The sequence below is a fragment of the Mercenaria mercenaria genome, chromosome 2 (assembly GCF_021730395.1).
Source record: "Mercenaria mercenaria strain notata chromosome 2, MADL_Memer_1, whole genome shotgun sequence".
NCBI lineage: Eukaryota > Metazoa > Mollusca > Bivalvia > Venerida > Veneridae > Mercenaria > Mercenaria mercenaria.
Genome location: NC_069362.1, coordinates 20,687,826 through 20,714,698, shown reverse-complemented (window position 1 = coordinate 20,714,698; position 26,873 = coordinate 20,687,826). Strand labels below are relative to the sequence as shown.

At 34.7% G+C, this 26,873-nt stretch overlaps 1 protein-coding gene across 3 annotated transcripts in view; it reads left to right on the top strand.

The window, feature by feature from the left end:
* The window catches only part of LOC123563451 (uncharacterized), a 62,196-nt gene extending 37,283 nt beyond the window's left edge, over positions 1–24,913 (top strand). For all 3 annotated transcript variants that reach the window (XM_045356279.2, XM_045356281.2, XM_045356280.2), the window contains exons 4-8: positions 4,667–4,924; positions 6,930–8,497; positions 12,172–12,339; positions 14,921–15,140; positions 17,158–24,913. In XM_045356279.2, the coding sequence (XP_045212214.2) occupies positions 4,667–4,924; positions 6,930–8,497; positions 12,172–12,339; positions 14,921–15,140; positions 17,158–17,399 (2,456 nt within the window). In that variant the 3' untranslated portion in view covers positions 17,400–24,913. The remainder of the gene's footprint in view (positions 1–4,666; positions 4,925–6,929; positions 8,498–12,171; positions 12,340–14,920; positions 15,141–17,157) is intronic.
* Positions 24,914–26,873: the final 1,960 nt, after the last annotated feature.

The window sequence follows — 26,873 nt, the reverse complement described above, 5'->3', positions numbered from 1 at the left end:
ATGTGTTATTGTTTGTATTACTGTGAAATCATTAATATTCGTGGGGGACTAATTTTTGTGGATTTCGTGGTTGAGTCAATCCATGAAATTTAATCCCAACGAACAAGTAAAATTTCCATTCATTTTATGTTCAAAAGTTGAAATCAACAAATTCATATTCCCACGAAATTGCCGTTTTTACCAAAACCACGAAATTTCATGCCCACGAAATTTAATGATTTCACAGTATACATCAGCTACATCATTGCTAATATCTCTAGTGCTGCCTCTTCCATAATGTTGTATGACACAGTGACAGATGAAGTAATTTGCCTGGAGTTTTGTTAGTTCTGCAAGTTCAATCTGAAATTGCACCAATGCTTAAGTATATCCCTTAAAAAGGGACAATATCAAAATAGAAGAATATTTTGAAACTATTTTTTTAACAACCTTAAGCAATTTTCATTTTGTGCCTTTTCAATAGCTTCAATATAATTACTAACATGTGCAAATGAAAGAATTTTTTCTGAGGGAGATAACTCATCACCCTTCATGCAAATATATGCAAATGGCAGATTTTCCTCAAAGGGAGGAAACTCAGGAATGTTGGTCTGTTGGAAATAAAACAGCAGTGATTTATGCCAGATATTCACATTTAAAATTATATTCAATTTTACAAAAACTGCTGTTATATCCTGTAATGCACACAGATTTATGAAAATCACCAAGAACGCTGAATGTATTTTAGGATATGACTGTGTAGGATCTCAGTCTCACAATGATGGGTCATTAATGTTGTTTTGAATAGAAGATTGCATCTTGCCACTTACATAACAACCGGATGTATCAATTATTATAAGTATATCTAGACAAGAAAGACACTACAATATGTAATATGTCCTTGAGAGAGGTCGTGGAAAAGTTGAGCTACTGGTTCTGGGAATTGGGTCTTGAGATCATAGGCATTCAGTCCGACAGTTTCGGTTTCTAAAATTTAAGCTGCTCTAAGCTGAAATTGTTATTAACATTCCCATTAAAAGTTACAAAAGTTGGTAGTAGATTTTTTTTTTTTTAAGATTTAAATGAAATAGGTCTAAAACGTGTTCTCAGGAATGGAAATAATATAAGGTTTTAATGGAAAGAGATTCAAGTATGAATTGTCTCTTCCTTCTGACAAAGCTTTAATTGAGATTAAATTGATTTAATGGTTTCATTATTTGGGGAAAAATGTAAGAAATACAGTTGTAAAGTCTATAAAGCTCACTCAAGTCATTACTTAGCTATATCTGGCTGTAATATCCTTAACCTTCGTCCGTGCAGGCTGATCATGGTCTGCACTGTTTGCTATTCAGTTAATAAATTTTCAGTGAACACCCCTTCAAATAATAAATGGTACTGCCCAAATTGGATGATGGACCAGTCCATTGTAGAAATAAAGCGTTGTACTTCTCTCTGTACTTATAAAAGTACTTTGTGAAAAGAAATGCAATACATTGTTTATTGATCAAGGCTGAGTGGCCATAGTGACCTTGTCTTTTCGATGACCCTGTTTTCTATCTGTCTGGCCCTAATTAACAGTGAAAGTGACCTAGATTTGACCTTGTTTGGTTCATTAAATCTTGCCAATTGACTCTAGGATACTGCTTGGCTATATTTGTCAGTGTGGAAGGTCAGTGAGTCAGATAGTTAAAATGTCAGACAATAATGCTTTTGATGCAAGTGTTTGCACTGTCTGTGAACTAGGTTGCCTGGTTTAGTTTGAACTTAATTATTCTAGCAGAAATAAAGAAATTTTAATGAACTTTGTGCAAGTAAGGTTATTCTGTAACAGTATGTCAGCTGCTCATTCAGTCTGAACCACAACATAAAGCATTAGTAATGTTTTCTCAGGAAGCTTTGCTGACAGAAGATAATTATATTTATTATCTAAAAAAATTTTTGACATTTAATACTGACCCAGTCATTAACCAGATAACTGCTATACATGGAGTTTATGAACCTTATAATACATATAAATATATATAGTTCCTAAATAAGTTAGAATATTGTGTGGGTGTCAGGTCGGATCAAGTAGTAACAGAATAAATACTGTAAAGCAATGTAGAACACGATCTAATCTGAATAAAAATCAATGTTTGCGGTCTCTACTCTGTACCATGATTATAGGCGTAAAGTACATCTTCATGATATTTTCATGTTGCCAAAAATAGATTTATCGCATGAGGATATAATTCGTGTGATGTTTGTGTGCGAATGATTCATGTCAAGGAAACATCTTTTCTTTATGCCGCAGTGGCCTGGTTGTTATCACATATTAATGAGCCTAAAGCTGTTATGTCGGGGAAACATTTCTTCCTTTCATTTCATTTCTTCATTCAAGTCAGCTACTCATGAAAAGATTATAAAAAACAACTGAAAAAATGGAATAGGCTATGATGTAAATGAAGAGAATGTATTTGGCCCTTAGCTTGCTGGCGGCAAGTGATTCTGCCTTTGCGACCAGTGCAGACCAAGATCAGCCTGCACATCCGTGCAGTCTGATCATGGTCTGCACTGTTCGCTATTCAGTCAGTAAATTTTTAGTAAACACCCCTTCAAATGATAAATGGTACTGCCCAAATTGGAAGATGGACCAGTCCATTATAGAAATTTAGCATGGTAAGGGTTAGGTAGAGAATATTACGTGGAAAGAGAGTAAAAAGTAGGGCATTCCTGTGGTTTCATTAGTCATAGTGATATGGAATACATTGTTGAAGAAATTTTAAGTTAGCTGAATTGATATTGACACTTTCACTCATTTGATTTGACATTGACTGTCAAACCTTTTATGGCATGGAAGATAGCTGCATTAACCATCAAAACACTATCTGGCTGCGGTTGCCTCATCAAATTAATTAGACTTAAAAAAATTAAGACATACCGTTTCATTCCAAATTAAAAGACAAAAACACCTTGTAAGCAGTCACTGTTGCTGCAGATTTTTTTTGTACCAACATTGCCATCATTTAATGTCCTATATTTGTCAATATAATTAGATTATATAGAAAATTTCTTGTACTGAATGTATAGTGAGACTAAGGCAATCTGTTGCATCAGCACACTTAATTACAGACATTAACCAAGAAATCTTGAGATTGTCACATAATTAAACATTCCCCCAATGGCAATATGTCACCTTATGTAAAAGACCTATTTTAGTCTCATCTTTGTTGATGAAATCACAGATTGGGACATAAATATTGATGCATCCCCCAGGTTTGCAGTAAAAAGAAAGATAAAACTTTTGAACTACTCTTTCTTCATGCACAGATGTACATTAATTGCTTTTTCTACCTTTGATATATTTTGTAGGATCATCCTCATCTATGTAAAGTTTCTAGAATTACATGCATGCCTGTGCTGCTAATTTTAGCTCACTTGACAAGGTGAGCTTTTGTGATCGCCCTCCATCCGTTGTCGTCTTGTCCACAATTTCTTGTGAACACAATAGAGACCAAATTTTGCAATCAATTTTAATCGAACTTGCACACGACTTGTATTGGCATAATATTTCAGTTCCTTTCGAAAACTGATCAGATACCGTCATGGGTTCCAGAGTTCTGGCCCCTTAAAGGGCCACATTTCGCTATTTTGGGTTGTGAACATGATTAAGACCACATTTTGCAACCGTTTTTAAATCCAACTTGCACACAACTTGTATTGGCATAATATCTTTGTTCCTTTCAAAAACTGGCAAGATCCCATCATTGGTTCCAGAGTTATGGCCCCTTAAAGGGCCTAAATTTGCTATTTTGACTTTTGCAGCCATATAGAGACTTCATTTATGGTTTGATTGATACAAACTTGCAAAGTATCTTTAACAACAATAGGTCTTGGATTTCATGATGAATCTGTCAGATCCAATCATAGGTACCAGAATTAGGGCCCCTGATTGATCTCTGAAAGAGCCAAAATTTGTTATTTTTTACCTTATGAACATGATAGAAGTGACATTTTTACATTCAATTTTAACCACACTTACACACATAAGACCATGGTTCCTTTCGAAAACCGGCTAGATTCCTTCATGGGTTGTAGAGTTACTGCCGTTGAAAGGGGCAAAATTTTCTAATTTGGCCCTTTAGGCCATCTAGAGTTTCATTTATGCTTTGATTTGATACAAACATGCACAGAATGTTCATCTGTCTTGATGATCGCTATGCCAACACTCTAGAGGCCATACTTATGACCCTATCTTCATGAAACTTGGTAAGAATGTTCATCTTGATGATTCCTAGGCTAAGTTTGACATTAGGTCATTTAGGGTCAAAAACTAGGTCACCACTCAAATCGAGGGAAAAGCTACTTAGTCAGAATGTTTATCTTGATGATTCCTAGGCCAAGTTTAACAGATGTGCGATATAGGGTCATCATGACCTTCTTGTTTACCTATTTGGAGGCATTTATCCATATTTAAGAACAGTCGCCAATTACCTTGGTTAATTGAAAGTGCAGCTGTCTTATTGATACAAATTAATGAAAGTACTTGTTGTTTGAGTGGATAAACAATCTTGTTGATATAAAAAATAACCTTTAAATTTCAGAAATTTCTTGGTCCTGTTGTAAAAATTTCTTGTTTTGATCAAAATATTGTTCAGAGCATGTTAAAGAGAAGAGCAGTATTATGGTTATTTTTTTCTGTTTTCAGTTCCCGGTCCTAAGGCGAGTCCTGTCAGCAACAATCTAAAATGTTTGGTGTGCGGCGACAAGTCTTCTGGTATCCATTATGGTGTGCTGGCGTGTGAGGGATGCAAGGGCTTTTTCCGACGGGCTTTGCAAGATGTTGGAGACCCTGCAAGAAAAAAGTGCTTCTATAACAAGAACTGTGACATAACTATACTAACTAGAAATCGATGTCAGTACTGCCGACTACAGAAATGCTTAGCATTAGGAATGTCACGTTCAGGTAAGCAATTAATCAAATGATAAATATTCAGATGAAAGCTATTGTGCTCTTGTAATTACCATCTATCCGTTTGTCCTCTATCTATTGTCTGTCCATCAACAATATTACTGGTAACACATTTCAGGCTTCCTTTCTTGTGCTGTTCATAAACTTATGCACTTATAACATCAGAGTTATTGCTCTTGAATATATCAAGACATTAGGAGTCACATTTCTACAACAACCATCATGAAACTTACACAGAATGTCTTGATTACTACTTTCTGCCAGTATCCAAATATGGTTTTAACGAGACAACTAACCTTTCTGCATTTTGTTCAGAGGTAACTGGGCAGTCAAATACACAGGGATTTCAGGCCTGCATCAGGTCATTACATTTTTGTATAACAGTAGCGGGGAAAGGTATTTTCAGGTTTTTTTTTATATAATACAAAATTACTGCAATATAGAAATTTTTATGTGAATTTAAGGTAAATTTTAACATGCCAAGAAATCTTTCTAACATACGGATTACTTTTGCTAGAAACATTGATAGTTTTAATTAAAGTTTATCCGGAACCTGATGTATTCTAAAGCAGGTTGGTCTCTGCTTTTAATTTAGAAGCTTTCACCAACAGAAACGAACATTTCATAATGGCTGTGAAGTTGCTGATTAGTTTTCACAAACTTTTGCAGTACCCTGTTTAAAAAATAGAGAGCATTTCACTTGCTTTTCTACTTGTGTCTTTGATGCATGTGCTAAAGGGCTTGAATTATTTATCAAAAAGCCTCATTTTCAAATCTGGAGCAAATTATGTTGCCGGTGAAATTGATTGATTTTCCCTGATTCGATATCCAGACTATTTCATTAGAAATTATTATGATTTAAGACAGTTTTGGGAAATTAGTTGCAAGGAGATAAAATAGCTTTCATTTTTGTGGGCAAAAATACCGTCTCAATCAATCTCGGGCAGACAGTAGCAAAAAGAAAAAAAGATGCCCCTGGTAGAGTGTGCAAGTTTAACTTGTCATCGGCCAAGAAAATGGTTTTATTTATGGATGTCTAAGTCGATAAATAAAGATGAATAACAACTGTTTCTAAATCAGTATAGCTATATTCGGCTCTTGCCTCCTGTAAAAGGTAAAATGTCTGACATTTATACCGTACATAACACAGCTAACTTATCTTGGGGATCTCCATATGAAAGGAGAAATCACTTTCTATAATTATTTATATACATATATTTCTCATAATTGAAGATGAATAAGAAAATATAAAGATTTATTGTTTTAAAGATTTCTATTAATGCATTTAAGTATTTGAAAATGAAGAAGAAAAGATAAAGATTTAGTGTTTTCAAGATTTCTGTTGGTATATATTTAAAGTAATAAGATTGATTACTGGGTATAGCAGTACTATTAGTATAAAAATTGCAGTGCCAACTGTAGCCACTATATGGAAAAGATGGTGTTTCAAAATGGTCAAATTGTAATGGTTTGTCACAGCAATTCAGACAAAATATTCTGTATTTAAACATGAACCTTCTCTTTGTCTTGGTGAACTGGTTACTGAAAGTGCATTTTGCTGGAGGCGGTGCACTGTAGCTAAAGACTGAATTTAAATTAGTGAGATTGTCTGTATTTTGTTAAATTTTTGATACCAATGTCTAATGTGCTTATTCATGACATTATTGTGAACAAGATGATAACATGAATTTCAAAACTAAAACATAGCTTTGTTTTTCGGCATTAAAAAAATAAGTAGTAAAATGTCATTTTGAAAACCGTGACCAAGTTGATATGTACATTGTATCATTGTTTGCTGGCATCCCTTTCTTCACCCTTTGCACATTTTTTTTACAAGTTAATATGAAATTATAATATGAAATACCCAATCATTTTATCTTTTAAAATTCCAGCACATTCATGTATTGACAGAACAAAGAAACTTTATGCCTATGAAATTAAATGATACCGCATGATTAGTTATCTGAATTTTTTATAGAATTTCTTTTGTTATTTTCAGCTGCCAAACTGGGTAGACGTTCAAGAAAAATGCGTGATTTGATCCGCAGTATAGAAGACAAACAGACAGAGCAAGCGCTTCATGGCCTGCTAAGTCTAAATTCTGACAACGAGACACCACAGATTATTCACGGTCTGAATGCTAATGGAGTGGACATTAACCGACAAGAGATCAACCAGCTGTCTGTAGCTGCCCTACAAATGCTGCTGAAACAAAGGGCCGAGTGTGGTCCAAACTATCCGAGACAGAGGCACATGCCCACCCCACCTAGACATGACAGCCCCAAGTTGGAAGCCCCACACCCTAGTCATGCACCCCATACCCATCTTACAAACATAGACAATGATCAACCCCTTGATTTGTCAGACGAATCAAATCTCTCCGCAAACCAGGACCCACAACTTTCAGCCATTCGTACATCACTGCCGCTTAATTTAATCAGCACATCTTCCAGGGCTCAAGTGATGAGCTCCATTCTCAATATGCAGTCTCAATTGCCATTCCATTTACCGCCATCTCCCCTCGCTGTGAAGATGGAAGATGGTATAATAGAGGACCGTAGGTCACCATATCTGCCCATGTTTGATCCTGCTGTCATAGCAGCAACGAGAAGTAGTCCAAGTTCTCTTACACAGCAGAGCATCATCGCCCAGCAGTTAGCCGTTCAGCAACAACTTGCCGCAGCCAGACATATGATGGTTCAACATCAGTTAGCAACTACTGGTAGTACTACTTTCACCAACTTGCCAAGTAGCCTGATGTCATCTGCTGCCATGATGTCTGCCGAAGGTGATAATGAAATGGATCAAAATACGAATGACCGATCCAGCAATAGCCCGTCATCCAAATCTGTGATTGTTCAACATACTAGTCTAGATCTGAGAAAAGTGATAAAAGAAGAGGAGAGTATAAAGCACAGTAGAAGTCCTATCAAGAAACGTCCCTATGTGCCATCCACCAGCTCCGAGTGCAGAGTCGATGATCCCGAGGTTGTGTACAAACATTCCCGCCTAAGTACAGACAGCTCATCATCATCCAGAAGTTATGCTTCAGATGGACGTCCTGTATCTGTATCTGACCGATCCCCTTCTGCTACACCATATACTGCAGTCCCTATGTCCTCTGACCACATGGTTTCTAATTATCACGCAGCACATTCATCCACTCATAGAAATGTCGACCACGCCAGCCCGCGGGCATCATCTCCTTCCGTTTATCATCGAGAAGTAGTGCAGACAGAGTATAATAGAGTTTCTTCTCCTGAGTACCAGTCCATGGTCAATGGGGAGAAACTGAAGAATTCTCAGTCGGATCATCACACAGCAGTTGTAGCCCCAATTATCCAGAATCGTTATACTCCACAGCTGAGCCGAGAAGATGAAGCCAGACTAACGGTCCCACTGCTTACTTACAAAATCCACGAGTCTTTCTACACAACGTTTACGTTCCTGAAACCGAGATTAGAAGAGATGCATTACAAGCTGAGAAATTACCAAGGAAGCGAGTCAATGGATGGTATCATCAACAGACTGGTTTCAGAACATATGGACAAATCCAACAGTTTTCAGGTACATACTTCATTATCATTGAGTATGCCGCTAAACAAAATTCATTTTCGTACTTAAATAAGAAAATCAAACTTATTTGTCAAGACGTAAATGTGAATTATGTTTCAAAATACAGTTTTGAGCTAAAGCGTACAGTGACAACACATTTCCTGATTAATAATTGAGCCGTGCCATGAGAAAACCAACATAGTGGGTATGCGACCAGCATGGATCCAGACCAGCCTGCGCATCCGCGCAGTCTGGTCAGGCTCCATGCTGTTCGCTTTTAAAGCCTATTGGAATTGGAGAAACTATTAGCGAACAGCATGGATCCTGACCAGACTGCGCGGATGCGCAGGCTGGTCTGGATCCATGCTGGTCGCATACCCACTATGTTGGTTTTCCCATGGCACGGCTCAATTAAGCAATAGTGAATATTGTTTGTGAAAGCCATTTCCTCACTAAATCTTCATCCTGTGCGTTGACAGAATATTCTGTTATTCAGCATGTGTAAAACTAGTTTCTTAAGTGCAAGAACATGTTAAAGAAATAAAGGGAATATAACTATTTTGATCTATCTTGGGAAATCTTTGATCTGTATATAACACAGATTAAGTTGTGGAGCTATATTAATGCAGTACCTGCAAGTGAGAATTTTAAATAGAATGTTTCTTTATAAAGCGGCTTTCTACTGATTGTTCCTTTATTATTTGACCTTTGGGTCTCACATATATTCATTAATCCTTAATATCTTGGATTCATTGACTACAGTTAATACATTTCACACATTTTATTTGCAAACAAGTACAGGGTTTTCTGGTACACAGCTCATTACAAAATACTTCAAACTAGAATCAGGTGCAGGTTGCAACAGATTGTCTCAATGAAAAATAACTTGGGCATTTGCCTGCTGCAAGACATGGGTTTCATTAATTATTGAAGTAGAAGGTGGAAGTTGCATAGCAGAGGGTGGTCTGGGGTTCTCCCATTCAGAACTACGGGAAAAGTTGCATGGGCTTAAGGCTTGACTTTCATTTTTCAAGCAAAACATAATCTAGGTGCAAGAGGTTTGTTTATTTTGGGTTTTACAACGTTTTTCAACAGTATTTCAGTTATGTAACGGCAGGCAGTTAAACTAACCAGTGATCCAGGATTCTGAACTTGTTCTCTGCAAGTAACTGCCAACTTCTCCACATGAATCAGAGGTGGATGATGAATGATTTCAGACACAATGTCTTCTATCAAATCGTCAAAGAGAATATAAGCCCCGTCCGGGGATCAAACTCTTGACCCCACAGTCCATAGGCCTGTGCTCTCCCAATTGCGCTAAGCCAGCAGGCTTAGGTGCAAGAGGTAGTAAGTGTATTAAGAGTGTAGCATTGCAAATGTTTTTAGCTCACCTGAGCTCAAATTGTTTTAGGTAAGCTATTGTTATCACTCTGTGTCTGTCATGTATGTTTTCAATAATTTGACTGTTAACTCTCTAGAGATCAGAATTTTGGCCCAATCTTACAATGGTACCCTTCAATAAAATTTATGAAGAGTTCATTACTTCGTCATCTGGGGTCAAAAACTTGGTCACTAGGTCAATAAATATGGAAATCTCATTTAACACTGTAAAAGCCACATTTTCTACCCATCTTCTCAAAAACTAAGTGGAAAGGTCAATGTTGGCACTCTTAGAGGCCACATTTTCTATTTGATCATCATAAATTTGTCAGAATGTTTCTGTTTCTGTGTTATCTAGGTCAAGTTCTAAACTGGGTTATCTGAGGTCTTAAGCTAGGTCACTGAGTCAATTCATCATAGAAAAGCCTTGTTAACACTCAAGAGGCATACTTTCTATTAGATTTTCATAGAAATTTATCAGAATTTCTACCACTAAGAAATCTGTTTCAGGTTCTAAACCTGGATATTATTAGTCAAATCTTAAAAAGAGACCTAGTTAACATTCAAAAAGTCACTTTTTGTACTTGATCTTCATGTTGATTGAATAGAATAGTTGTCATTTTAAAATCTAGGATAAATTTGTAGCTTGGTCACTTAGATGAAAAATTAGCCTAAGGTCATTAGGTCAAATTGTAGAAAAACTTGTTTAATGATTTACCAGATATATATAAAATATGCATTGATCAGAATGTTTGTCTGTTTGAAGTCTACATTTTTTGCGTTAAATGATATCACAGAAATGTTTCCAGGTTCATTGAAATTATTCCAGTTTGTCAAAAATATGGTCACCAAAGGGGGTTGTCACTTTTTCACATATGTATACAGTATTTCCTGTATACATATAGTGGCTACTTTAAAAACTTTTCTTGTCAGAAAATGCTGGCCCAATTTCAGAATAATTTCACAGAGATATTATGCAAGACCCTCTACCAAAATTGTTCAAGCAATCTATGAAACTCAGATGAGTGATCTGGGGCCATCATGGCCCTCTTCTTTACATTAGGTTATGTGAAACCCAGACAGTCCGGCATTAATGGTGTATTTGAGTGTTTTATGTTTGTTTAATCGGAAATGGAAAATTGACAGATTTTCAGCCAAAGTGCTTAGTTGTACAAAATGGATTCAATCTACGATTTGGGCCAATATTAAATAAGCTTTGTCTGGCCATACCTATCTACTGATCAACAACAACAAATTGATATCAATGCTGTCTAGACATTTGGCCTGTATGACCTTTTATAAGATGTGCAGAGAAGTGTTGCGGAGTGGTGGTTTAATGTCCCTTGACTGTCATCCAATATAGACTTATTGATGGTGGTAGACATCCTAAGGAACTAAGTTGATTATTTCCTTGACATTATATGAAAGAAATAGAGAGAAAAAATGCCACAAATTAGGCTGGAAAAGTCTACTTTTTAACATCGGAATTTGCTAAATGTCTAGACAGTCTATCCCAAAGCACGTAAAAAATGTGAAGCGCCTTTCATTATTTCAGAGAAGGATTATATTAGATTGTCCGAGAAGCATGTTTTTACTTGCATTTCCCGATTTATACTTAACAAAGTTAGCTAAAATCAGACATTTAACCTCGGGGCTTGTTACGTCTTATAATTAATGTCAAAACAGTTTGTTGGTTTTCCTAGAATTATACCGATTGCATGAGATAATAGACATGTGTAAATAACATTATTACATTTCGTTGCTAATTAGTTATTTCTTGGAAATGTAATTTACAGAAATAGGATGTAATATATTGTTTTCTGTACAAATGTTCAAGGTTTGTTTCCCCGAATATAGTTCGTAAATACTCTAGTTTAAGGAGGTGCTTTGAAACAGAGCAGTCCTTTGTGACTGAGTGGTTACGGTCACTGACTTCAGTAACTTGTCCTTCACAGCTGTGAGTTTAAGCCCTACTGGTTTAAATATTTCATGATAATGATGTAATTAATATTCAAAAATTGATGACAGGCACTTAACTTTTTTACTTGCTTTGGGATAGACAGTCTAGACTAAGCTAGTAGTAAGTAAATAAAAAAAAACTGTTGAAAAACAGAACCAAATGCAACCAAATGAACATAGTTTCTGATTGAAAGATATATGCTTGACACTATAGATTGTGAGGATATGTGCAACTTTAAAGGTGTACTCTGTTGGTAGGTAACATCTGTGCAAGTTCATGTACTTAAAAGCAATCTATTTAGGTGGAATGTACAGGCAGATTATATTATACAATATTGTGATTTCAGGCCTTGGATGGGAGGCCACTGAAGTCTGGTGAGGTATGCTGGAACGCCTTCCAAAGTCTGCTGAACAAATCCATACAAGATGTGATCAATTTTGCCAAGAAAATACCTGGCTTTACCAATCTCGACCAAGAGGACCAAATCAGTCTCATCAAAGGGGGTTGTTTTGAGGTAAATTTGAGTATATAGACCATCTAAGAAACATTTCCAATGTTGAACAAATCCATTAAGAAATGATCAATTTGTCAAGTGAATTTCTGATTTCTCCTATCTTGACTCTAAGGACCTAATTAGTCACATCAAAGAAGGATCTTTTCAGGTAATTATTGGAAAGTAAGCTGTTGTGTGTGTTCTGATGTATTCATGTTCAACAATTCCACACAAGATATTATTGGACATTCCAAGACGACGCCTTAAACATTTCAGCCAAGACAGCCAAGTGAATTTGAAAATTCAGCAATGTAGCAACAGTATTTACACCACAAACCCAGACAACTTTTTTGTTCCTGAGTTTTTTGGTTTTTTTTATAGTCTTTCTTTTTAATATTTGTATCATGTTCAGTCGTTTTAGTATGCAGGTATAAATTATGTAGACAGTAGCCAAGATTTGAACTTTCATCAGCAGACAACATTATTGATTTCAATTTTACCACAAAATTGTTGCAGTACATAGGTAGTCGTATCTTAATTGAAATAAAGAACATTTGAGCTGCACCATGAGAAAACCAACATAGTGCGTTTGCAACCAGCATGGACCCAGACCAGCCTGCGCATTTGCGCAGTCTGGTCAGGATCCATACTGTTCGCTTTCAAAGCCTATTGGAATTAGAGAAACTGCACGGATGCGCAGGCTGTGATCCACGCAGGCTGGTCTGGATCCATGCTAGTCGCAAACACACTATGTTGATTTTCTCATGGCGCAGCTCATTTTACTTGTGGTGTACTGTGAAATTGAATTTTTTGCATGCAATTTATATTGTCTGCATAAAACAATAATTTCTTGAGGCCATGAATTTCTGGACATCAGCCTTGTGGGAATTTAAATTAATCATTTGGGATTTCATTTCATGGACTGTCTCAAATATGAAAATCAGTCAGAATTAGTTGCCCACAAATAATAATGATTTTACGGTATTTGAATTATTTTAGTTATGTATTGAAAGAACTTTAGTATCATTTTCAAGCAAAGATAACAGTATATCAAAGCACTAACCAACTTTAACATGTGTTATATGATGAAAACATGTTTTTTCACAAAACTTACTTGTTTTGCTAGACCTTGCTTCTGCAGAAATGGTAACAAAAGTTCTTTCCTTGCATATATGCTATATATGGCAACATTTGAGCAAAACTAAGAAGCTTGGTGAAAATAGGTTTTTTACCACATTAGGCATGTACCAGTATTATGTTATGTTAAAAAATTAGCCATGATTCGCCCACATTAGCTAATTGCCCTGATGTAAATCACATGCTTTTCATGTCATTCCAGACAAATTCAGTAGGTCTTGTTCGAGACAAACTCATTGGGTCTTGAACCAACTTTTCCCAATGTCTCATTGGTCATAATTAACATGTCTTCCAACAGGTGCAGTATTTTCTATAGAGGAAATAGTTGCAAAGCATGTATTTCCCAATAGATCAAGCAGAATATTAATAGATTATGACATGATCAAAGTTAATTAGCAATACTTGTGCATATTTGTGACAGATGGGAGTTGTTACCTTTAAACTAACATATCCTTGTCTACAAAAGCGCATTTCATAATGCATGACAGGTTGCATGTTTCAAAGGGAAAAAAATCAATTAACATGCCTTATTTGCAATTACTGAAAGAAATGACTTTATGTGTAAAGGGAGGCTACTCAGATTTAAATTTACATGCTTTTGTAAATGTTATGCAATAATTAAGATTGTGTATGTGGTACACAAAAAAGTTCAACATACCTTAAAACTTACTGCAAGAAATATCTTTATTCAAACTTTCTTTTGTATATATTTTACTTATTGCTAGTTTCAAAGTGAGCTTGGTACTCATAGAAATGTTTACACGTGTCATGCTTTGTAAGTTCATATGAACCGCGCCATGAGAAAACCAACATAGTGGGTTTGCGACCAGCATGGATCCAGACCAGCCTGCGCAGTCTGGTCAGGATCTATGCTGTTCGCTAACAGTTTATCCAATTCCAATAGGCTTTAAAAGCGAACAGCATGGATCCTGACCAGACTGCGCAGATGCGCAGGCTGGTCTGGATCAATGCTGGTCGCAAACCCACTATGTTGGTTTTCTCATGGCACGGCTCATATATTGATGAAAGGAAGGCTTTAATTACTTTGATGCGAACGTGGCTTTAGTATTCTGTAGCATCATTAAATTTCTTTTGCATAAAATGTCCTGCTTTTTGCCAGAATAGTTATTTTAGTCCAAACATGAAATCGATGTTTCCAAATTTAAAGTAAAACGAATGTGAATTTTATTTGTTAACCCATATCATGCTGGACATGATTGATTCTGCCTTTGCGACGAATGTTCACCATTCAGTCAGTATCTTTCTGGTATTCACCCCTTTTAATAATCGATGATACTGTCCAAACGGAAAGATGGACAAGTTCATTATAGAAATTTAGCTGGGTAAGGGTTAAATTTTGTGAATTGACACAACCATGAAAGTAACTCTCTCACAAATGATGATAATTTCACAATCGCTAGAATTTAACATAATAGTGAAATTTATATTTTGTATGTTTCTGTAGGTGGCGTGCGTTGTACATGCTCAGTTTATTGATGCAGAATCGAACACAATTTTCCTGGAAGGTCACAATACGTTAGTAAAACGAGACGACATGAAATGTGGGTTCCCACTCGGAGAGCACTTTGTGGAGCTGATGTTCAATCTCTGTATACGATTTAACACGTTCAAGTTAGAAGACCCAGAGAAGGCGTTGTTCAGTGCTTTGGTGCTTATATCTCCAGGTATGGTAGTACATTGATTCAACTGTCCATATTATGATCTAAGACAGGGGAGGTAACCAGATTGAGTGTTTTATGTAATAGGGATAAGAATACCATGACTATCATTCACTACATATTTATTTGCCGAAGGTTCCGTGTTCTTTGATGTCCTGTGCATTCAGCTCTGAAATACTGCCCTTGATGCACTAATGTTCAAATGATCAAAGATTGAGGTATAAAGACAAAACACCTCAAGGTACATATTGTAATTTAAGGAGGTATCTGGTACACAGTGATGTAGAAACACTTAGTGCAGTCTCATGGGAGATGCACTGATACTAACTTTTAAATTATACATAAATTTACAATGACTTGAAAACAACTATTAATATGCTAAATGCTTTAAATACAATTGTTATTCTTGAAATTTGTACAATTATTTTAGGTGACATTACGCCACATATAAATATAAGAAAGAATGCTAACTAAGATTGTTTTTGTATTAATTATGATTTTTGATAACATTATGGTAGTTTTTGTATGTAAATTTTGAAATTTGTCAATTTTGCCAGTAACTTGTGCCCTCTGTATATGATATTCAAGGGGAGTTCCATGCAAGCACGTCAGCATTTAGTTTCTTTTGATTAATTTTAGCTCCACTTTGATGAAAGTTTATTTGAATCACTTAATGGTCCACATTTTTGAAAAATCAGTACAGGTGTCATATGAGAAGACATGGTTGTGACCCCAGTGTGGCTCAAACCCTTAGCCTTTATGTTGAGCAGCCGGCACCTTTACCACTAGACCATGTCTGCCCTTCAAGTGAACATTTCATATATCAAGTACAAAGAAAATCAGTTTTTTTTTATGGTTCATTATCCTGGTATATTTCTAGGAAACATTTATTTCTGACACAAGGATTGTCTAGTTGGTGTAAATATTAGTCTGGTCAGAGTTTATAGCCTTAGGACGTGACTATACTTCTCATAACATATAACGAAATGAATCGTTTGTAGCTACTGTCTGTTAGATTCTTCCTGAATTAGAATGTATGACGTTTATAAAGTAGGAAAAAAAATGTAATAAAGTCTGCAAAATAAGAATGAGAGATATACTAGAGGTGATTTCTACTCATGTGGGTAGTATAAATAAATTATCTGAGTCATTTAATTAAAAGTGAAAGAATAGTTCCAGCATTTCACCAAGAGATGGTTTGATTATAATAGGAAATTAAATCACGAGACATATTAATCACTATATAGATGATTCTATTATCATTGAGTTCTTTATTGTGTCTGTCTTATATGACAAATTCTGTCCATTTTGGAAGCTTTTTTTTATAATTGTAATTATTTTCTGCGGAGACTGTAATATTTAAGCAGGAGTTGTAACAGGCTGTTTTATGATATAGTCTTGCCGTGACCTTTCATATCCATTTATGATGTTAAGTTTCCAGACAGAAGTATATTTTTATGTGTGCTTCTCCAGATTTGATTACAATATCTCGATACATTCAGAATGATAGGTTTTCAGACGAGATGCGTGTGGTTTCTCCATATACTTACTGACGTTATTGTGGCTTGTTTAACTTGTGAAAAATGTCTTCCTAGGCAGACATTGCTTCTCTAGGTGTTGACGACCCAGTGTCTACATATTTAACAAATAGAGAATCTGTTTAACGTTCAGTGAAAATATTAAATGTATGAATATTAAACAAGATGAAATATTTATAAGAAAAGATCCGGACTTCAAAAAGTGTCAGCAAGCTTACTAATTGCAATGGAATTAACATTCCAACAGTTTTGTGGGCTAAGCATCAAATCTGTTTTATATCATGCCAATGTTTAGTTATGATTCAGTATTTTCATGATACAGGTGTATTTTATTAAGAGCTCTTTGTCAGCACATCTTATTTGATCCCGCCGGCTTACTCATTGGCATGCCCTTCAACTTCATTTAACATGAATTGGCTAGGCAAATTTAATCTTTAAAAATTTGTGTACAGTATTGGTATTTAATGTGTGTTGTTTTTCTACAGATCGGCAAGGTCTGAAGAATCGTGAGAAGGTTAGTAAGCTACAAGAGTTGTTGATTCAAGCATTACAGAGCCAGGTGACGGCGACACATCCTGATGAGAGTGGGCTCTTTCCCCGTCTACTTATGAGCATATCTAGTCTACGAGAACTTGGTGTTGAGCACCGCAGGATGCTGGGAAGCCTTAAGGGACAGATCAGCTTTGCCCACGATCTATATGCTGAGACCTTCGACCTGCTGTCTTAGAAATCTATAAAATAGTGATAAGAAATAAGTTATGAAGAAATTTAGATTTTTGTTATATATTTCTGTTTAAGCATTAGCAAAAATAATGTTAAATATGACATTGTGTATAACATAAGACCCTAAAATGCAATGCATTGCGAAATATAAATATTACTTTTATCAAGTGCTATTGATTTTATATGTTTTTGATTTTGAATGTGTCAATCATGGATTGATCTGGGCCAGAGGTATTAAACTTTGTTTGAAGGCCAGTCTACAAACTGATGCATCTGATTGGTTATTTCTTAGCACAGAGTTGAAATTGACCAATGGGAAGACTGTATTTTGTGACTGGTCTCCAAACTCACTTTTATAACCTTGAAACGTAGGCTTATAGAAAGATGTACAACATCCAACACTGCTTATATGAAAATGTTCACTAACTCAAAATCATCCGGTGACTATATTCCGAAACTTAATTTATACATACGCTTGCTTATGTTTTCACTTTTTTGAAAACTATATTCCATCTAGGTCATCAAGATTGTTCAGATTTTGTCCATACCACATGTATTTATTTTTTGCAAAGAAGTTTTACAAGTCATATGTTGTTGACTCTGTTAAGCTGTTTTTATATATGAAGCCTTCCATCTATATAATCTACTTGCATTGTACATGAGGCTATTTATTTCATTCCTTCCATCAATCATCATGAATTATTCCAATTTGAAAAGTGTTTAAGATGTTATTTATGCTTTAAATGCAATTAAGTGCTATTGATTTATGTAGAGCATTGGTCTGTGTGTAGGTCTGTGCTGTTGTTGTTAAGTTGACAAGAACTTCCCAGGCTTGAGGTGTTTCATACACAAAGGCTTCAATTTTTTTTTAAACACATGATAGAAGTGTTGTACTAAATGATCAGACATGGAAAGAATCATAAAAAGGACATAGGGTTTAGTAACATTTGTATAACTTAAACTTGAGGGATACTTGAAAAGTTACAAATTGATCCATCAGATGATTATAAAGGAAAAGTGAATAGTGAATCATGTGATATGGAATTTGATAGCACAAAATAAGAATGCAGTTTTAGCATTGTGTAACTGAAGTGCTAAAAAATGCTGTTGAAATAATAGAATTTCCAATCCGAAGAAGGCTTTGAAGATCATTCTGATGAAGAGAACTGTGTTAGTGTCAAGAAATAAGAGTGAATATGTTCAAATGCAAAATAATTATGATGGCATAACCACAGAAAAGATTGACACTTGTACTACAGAAAAGGAGAAACTACAGAAAAGAAGGTGAAACTACAGAAAAGAAACACTTTAATATCTTGTTCTTTGCAGAGTGGTTAATGTGTGCATATGTGTAAATAATGTGTTAGCTTCTGCTTTAGAGAGATTCTATTATTTATTTATTTATATTTGTTTTTGATCAGAGATGCTAGTGTTATTTATTGGAAGAAAGGTTTTTATTGTGTTTTGTGACATGGAAAGATGAAGTTTGTTTTGAGAAGAAATTTTATTTTTATTAATAGATGCCAAGTTTTTTTTTGTTCTTGAATGATTTTAAGTGCACCAATATTTTTCCCCCTTTACACGTTATTTGTTAGAGATGTGTCAATTTTTATTCTTTGTCTTTAGTGCTTAGACTGTATGTAAAAGATTTCAGACGTAAAACAATATCTTTTAACATTTCTTTCTTACAATAGGCTTCTACTAGCCACAGCAAATAAATAACATAGTTGCTTTACCTATTGAATAGAAACTGTCAAGAAGAAAGTACACACAAAGTACAGTTGTGGCAGACAGACATATAAAGAAAAACACTACAAGCCTTAAAACAGTGTTCTGGAGAGATGGTTTTAAGACTGCCTTGAGGGGAAGAGAAGTGATCTACGAGGGGCATTAACAAGTTTCTAGTATGAAGGCTCTAAATTCTGTACAATGAAGCATATCCATTTTACATATTGAACATACATTTTGCTTGATATTTTGTACATAATTATTGAAAATATTATCAAGATTAGACAAATCATTTTTATCATTTTTCAGTCTGCTTACAATTGAGGTGTTGCAAGGGTAGTTATGTTTGTGCATCGAAACTCAATGAATGCCCCTCGTGTGTAAGGTCTCTATTGAAACAAAAAAAATTTGTTTAGGAAAATAAAGCCAACAATATATATTCATTTTAAACTTCTTTAAAAGAGCAGTACTATTTAGTACTATGCCTCAAAATATTGAATTCAGTAAGTTTTTTTTTTTTTTTTTTTTTTATTATTTTTACATTTTGACTGTAGATTATCAGATGGAGATGCTAATAATCTGAGAATAAGTAATTACGCTGTATAAAGTACATGTATTTATGTTACAGTAATGTACATTGCACAACTTATGTTGTACACATAGTGCACACAACTGTAGGACTTGAATGTTGTACTGTACATGCTTGCAAGACATGATGTACATGTAATTTACTTTACGTAACAGTAATTAACCAACTGTAAAATTGTACATGAACTTTACAAGACATGATGTACATGTAATTTACTTTACGTAACAGTAATTAACCAACTGTAAAATTGTACATGAACTGTACAAGACATGATTTACATGTAATTTAATTTACGTAACAGTAATTAACCAACTGTAAAATTGTACATGAACTTTACAAGACATGATTTACATGTAATTTAATTTATGTAACAGTAATAAACCAACTGTAAAATTGTACATGAACTTTACAAGACATGATTTACATGTAATTTGCATCACTTTTGCTTTGTACATGTTCTTCACATGGCTGTATGTTGTACATGTATCAGTGTACACCAGAAAGCTGAATATGCAAACTTACCTGTTAATTTCTTCCTATACCAGATGTAATGAGCAGATTTGACTGACAAATCTTGTATAATACATGTATATATAGGGGATGAATTTGATAATCATTTTTTGATATGTCTGAATGTGTGTACTTAGATTCAAGTTTTTTTCCCCTTACATTTCAATTACTTTAGTGCTTTTATTATACAAGTGATAAAAATGTATAAAAATTGTTGTGTCACTGTACATTATCTATAAAGACAGTGTGATTTACTCCAAAGAGTCAAAAAGAGGGTGCTTTTATTTTACCATACAATTTACACTTTCTAATATCTGTTTTATATTGTAAAGTAGCTTGAAACAGTTTGAAGTCATTTACTGCTTGTTATTTTGATGCTAAAAGTCAAAATGTGCATTAAGGGTTTGAGGGTTATATATGGTGTTTATGCATGACCTGTGGGTCAACTGTTGCACCAGCCAATGAACATGTATACCGTCTTGTCAGTATCGGCCATCTTACACAATTGTTGTTTGCTAAAAAACGGCATCATTGAACTGCTTCCGTATTTGTCTGAATTGGGTCAAATTATTATTTGTGATGGCACTCCATATAAATGCATATTAGACTATGTATTGTCATATAAATGGAAAATTAATATTTTACTCATCTGTAAAAAAGTCAAGTTTTGAAAATTTTACTGAATTTCTCTGCAGTAGTATGGTAACATGATAAGTTCCATATAAATACAGTCAAACCTGTATACAAGAGGCTAAAAAGCAGTACCTCTCTGCAGGTGGTCTTAATTCACAGGTTATTTTACACTGCAGATGTTTAGATTGGACGTTTTAAGGCAGGAGGTTCATGTTCAAGGCCGGTCATACAGGATTGACAGTGGTTACACAGGGCTATTTGACTTCTTGCATCAGAATGGATGAAATGTTTCCTGTGTCATATATATGTCATTGTGCTTACTGTTGTTAATGTTCTTTGTATAAAAACCAATTTAAAATGCCATAATAGTCCTGATGCAGGCAGGACGTCACTCCATAATTATCATTACCTAAGATACAGAGCTAGAGCTACAAGACAGTTCTTGGAAGTACATCAAACTAAATAGATTACGAGTTTAGTTGTTTTTGTTTTTTTTTTAAATTGGTAAATTAGGGAAATAACAGACTGAATTAATCAAGATATGTACAGGGGTATACATACTTGAACACAGTTGCTTTTGTTTATTTGTATATTGAAGTGGGACAAATTTTAAAATACTTTTGTTTCTTTAATTTGCACATGTAGTATGTTAATGCATCAAATTTTGATCAATCTTGCCTGTTTATATAGTGTTTTTTGTTTTTTTCCTTTCTCAGTGGTGGTGTTTTCAACTAAAAGGTTAGAGACTGTAAGGGGCTGACTTTCTAAGATGTTGTATGAATATTTTAGCACCCTAATTCTCTAACATATCTCTGCTTGATAAAAGAATCAAGTTTGCCTAAAGTAGTTACTAAGTGATTAGCATCTTTCACCATTATCAAGATGATGTTGGTAGTGGCCAATGTGCGTCTTTGTGCATACGTTGTATTGTGCTGTATAAAATTTGCCTTTTTTATGTGGATGTATAAAGAGCTGTGATTTAAGGTGTTTGTGACTAGGAAAGCCAGATACAAGAGAACTCTTGTTATCCCATTGTAATAAAATGCTCTTTTTAGTTCAAATCCTAACATGTTTTGATTGTTATTTTACATTGTTTTATTATCATTTTGCTTTAAGAAATGTTCATGTTCAGCACCAACATAAGGCCTTTGAGGTATCATTCCTAACTTTAATATTTAAAAAAAAAATTCATTCATCACTTAAGCCATTCCTTCATTTTTGCTGTACAAAAAAAATGCTTTAACACATTCTACACCAAGTGTAATTTCATTTCACACATTGAGGGAGTTCAGATTTGCTTAAAGGAGGAATGTAGAATATGCAGATGGTTCATATTGGCTGCATTTGTGATGGTTTTAAGGGGACTGAATCAGGATGTTGCTTTTTTAGCTCACCTGTCACAAAGTGACAAGGTGAGCTTTTGTGATCGCGCAGCGTCCGTCGTCCGTCCATCCGTGCGTGCGTAAACTTTTTGCTTGTGACCACTCTAGAGGTCACATTTTTCATGGGATCTTTATGAAAGTTGGTCAGAATGTTCACCTTGATGATATCTAGGTCAAGTTCGAAACTGGGTCATGTGCGGTCAAAAACTAGGTCAGTAGGTCTAAAAATAGAAAAACCTTGTGACCTCTCTAGAGGCCATATTTTTCAATGGATCTTCATGAAAATTGGTCAGAATGTTTATCTTGATGATATCTAGATCAAGTTAGAAACTGGGTCAACTGCGGTCAAAAACTAGGTCAGTAGGTCAAATAATAGAAAATCCTTGTGACCTCTCTAGAGGTCATATTTTTTATGGGATCTGCATGAAAATTAGTCAGAATGTTCGTCTTGATGATATCTAGGTCAAGTTCGAAACTGGGTCACGTCCGGTCCAAAACAAGGTCAGTAGGTCAAATAATAGAAAAACCTTGTGACCTCTGTAGAGGCCGTATTTTTCATGGGATCTGCATGAAAATTGGTCAGAATGTTGATCTTCATGATATCTAGGTCAAGTTTGAAACTGGGTCGACTGCGGTCAAAAACCAGGTCAGTAGGTCAAATAATAGAAAATCCTTGTTACCTCTCTAGAGGTCATATTTTTCATGGGATCTGCATGAAAACTGGTGAGAATGTTCATCTTGATGATATCTAGGTCAAATTTGAAACTGGGTCATGTCTGGTCCAAAACTAGGTCAGTAGGTCAAATAATAGAAAAACCTTGTGACCTCTGTAGAGGCCATATATTTCATGGGATCTGCATGAAAATTGGTCAGAATGTTCATCTTGATCATATATAGGTCAGGTTCAAAACTGGGTCAACTGCGTTCCAAAACTAGGTCAGTAGAACTAAAAATAGAAAATCCTTGTGACCTCTCTAGAGGCCATATTTTTCAATGGATCTTCATGAAAATTGGTGAGAATGTTCACCTTGATGATATCTAGGTCTTTTTTGAAACTGGGTCACGTACGGTCCAAAACTAGGTCAGTAGGTCAAATAATAGAAAAACCTTGTGACCTCTCTAGAGGTCATATTTTTCATGGGATCTGCATGAAAATTGGTCAGAATGTTCATCTTGATGATATCTAAGTCAAGTTCGAAACTGGGTTACGTGCAATCAAAAACTAGGTCAGTAGGTCAGATAATAGAAAAACCTTGTGACCTCTGTAGAGGCCAGATTTTTCATGGGATCTGCATGAAAATTGGTCAGAATGTTCATCTTGATAATATCTAGGTCAAGATTGAAACTGGGTCACATGTGTTCAAAAACTAGGTCAGTAGGTCAAATAATAGAAAAAACTTGTGACCTCTCTAGAGGCCATATTTTTCATGGGATCTGTATGAAAGTTGGTCTGAATGTTCATCTTGATGATATCTAGGTCAAATTTGAAACTGGATCAACTGCGGTCAAAAACTAGGTCACTAGGTCTAAACATAGAAAAACCTTGTGACCTCTATAGAGGCCATATTTTTCAATGGATCTTCATGAAAACTGGTGAGAATGTTCACCTTGATGATATCTAGGTCAAGTACAAAACTGGGTCACATGCCTTCAAAAACTAGTTCATTATGTCAAATAATAGAAAAACCTTGTGACCTCTCTAGAGGCCATATCTTTCAATGGATCTTCATGAAAATTGGTCAGAATTTTTATCTTGATGATATCTAGGTCAAGTTCAGAACTAGGTCACATGAGCTCTAAAACTAGGTCACTATGTCAAATAATAGAAAAAACGACGTCATACTCAGTTCATGTGGGGACAGGTGAGCGATTCAGGACCATCATGGTCCTCTTGTTTCATTTTGACAAATTTATACAATGACAATTTAATAATGAAATCCTTGTTGTACATAAAATAATCCTTGCAAATTGGCAAAGGCTGTTTTCTGTGAATATTGGGCAAAATCCTTGTTTGAAATTATTTCTGTTCAAAGGAAGACTAACTCCTTAAGTTCTTTCCTCTTATATAGAATAAAACTTTGCCAACAGCCCTTAAAATGTTACTTGGTAATATATTGACATGATTTTAGTATTGAAACTTCTGTTGGAATATTGCATTACCCCGGAAAAGTTGAACTGTCAATTTTGTAATTGAAAGTGAACATGGTTCTAGAAGATTTTATACGTCTAGGTCTGGATCGGTTAGATGCTGTTTTCTGAAATGCTCCTGATACATCAGCTAGCTTTCTGTGTTTGTTGGCCAAGCCACCATCATGTATATAGAAATCTTACAAGGTGCTTATAACGCTGGTGCGGTCATACATTATCATTAGTTATACCCTTACCTGTCTATGACAAACCATGGCAACAGTTCGGACAAAATAACAACAGTTGGTTCTTTTTGAGAAAGGCAGTTTTAAAGATCTGTATTAAGATTATTTTCTTGTAAATTACAACCACAGTATCGTGATCATAGTATATAAAGTTGAATAAAATTGTGGTTACAATGTCAACCCAAACTGTTGTATTATCTCTTTTGCTTGATTCATATTGATCATTAACACGGCGTTAGAAATATCAAATATTTTTAATTTTTGCTGTATCTGTTGTCTCAAATTCATTAAATTTTTGGACTTCTGTTGCCTTTCCTTTACCAGGTGTTTGATTCACTCTCTTAGACATTAAAAACAGTTCAGATTAATCGAGTAAGCTCTAGAATATGTTCCATCTGTGACTACCATAAGGATTTTTTTTTTTCAGGCTTCTTTCCATCACTGTCTATTTTCCTTCACTGTCTGCTCGTGTTTGAATATCATTTACAAAACTAATGAAAAGAATGATAACTCCATTTGATAATTTATTTTTAAGACTTTTTCATACTTTGCAAGAATCAAATGTTTTATGTTTATGTTAAAACTAGAGCTTGTTTTACAAACTGTTGAGGACTGTGAATCAAACACAACCCTGATAGTTCATAAAAATCTCGGGTAAATTGTGTTATATATGACTGCAATAGGATAATTGAATTTTCTTATGAAACCAGAACCATAATTACATTTCATCACATTTTTATTTTAATAAATTTGAAGAACATTTGGCACTTTTATGTTGTAACCAAACATTTTAACTCCCGAGTTTTTTTACATTGAAATGACAATTTTTTAAAAAAAATTGTAGATGCATAAAATGCAGAGATATCATTGACTTGCATGCACTGTTTGTATGTCAACCATTAGGATACCATTAAGTATGTTTGTTTACATTCACTAAAATTTCCATTGAACCCAATCCCACTTTATTAATAAAAACTATCCTTTCAGTTAGATGTACCTTTTCAGATCAATAAATAATCCGAATGCACGGAAGTTGGTACATACACAAGATTAAAAATAGATTTGATGTAATTCTCTCTGCATTTTTTTTCAATTAAAGCAAAGAAAATATGTTCAGTGTCTACAATATATGTATTTTTAATGTTTATTTGAAAAAAAAATCCAGTTTACTGCTGATATGCAAAAAAAAAAAATGCTCCTTTGCTCTTGTACTCGTGTTCAACTAGACCTTTTTGGTAAAGGTCACTTGACCTCTTCTATAGAGGTCATATATGAAATGACCTTGACCTAAACAGTCAGCTTTGCTTTGGACTATTGGCATGTATATTTTATGTTGAAACTGGCCTACTAACTATGCAATTTTATGTTGCATTACTTATACATTTGTTTGAAATTGTATTTTTTCCAAAAAAGAAAACAAGGAAGATAATTCTCTGTAGTCACATGAGAACAGTCACTCAGTATTGTAAATATTTTAGTTGAGGAAATCTAGAACTTAGAACTAACGAGGTTGTAATGCTATATCTTTCATTTCTGTTGGATTAAGAAAGAAAATAAACTGAGGGAAAATGACTAAGGAATTGATATCAATTTGTGAAGTTACATCCTTCATTTACAAGAATCGTGTTCTAAATTTTTCTTGATCTGTAGACTTTCTGTTCAATGTTGATAAGCTTAGTAAAATGACTTGAAGAAAACTGGACAAGCCTTAATCAGAATTAGGTAATTTTATGCTTAGAATTAACAGCAAAGATTGTCGTAAGGTAGGGACATATATGTTAATTAGTAATAAGATTTGTGCAAGTTCATTTATTGTTGTGGATTTCTTACTCTATAGTCTTCCCTTTTTAAAATGCAGCTCTAAAATTCTATCCTGAACATATCATTCTTGTATTGTGTTGTTTCTATTTTTAAACCTGTTTTGATTCCGAGTGTTTTGACTGATATATACATGCATAAATGATAAATGAAGACAAACCCGTGCAAGAAAAAAGGCATATGTTTTATGAGGTATTATGAAGTTTTTAGCACCTGTTTATTAGTTGATGTTTATTCAAAATGACCTTTTAAGGTCACGACATATAGTCTGAAAAAAAACATTTGATATGTAACCTTTGACAGAAAGGTCACTCGTAGTCCGATTAGTGTAGATTGTTTGGATTTAAAGGTTGCACATTTTATATTGTTGTAAGTTTTCTGTACAGACGTACATTTTAAAACAACAGAATTTACTTTAGAAAATTTACATAACCACTAAAACCAGC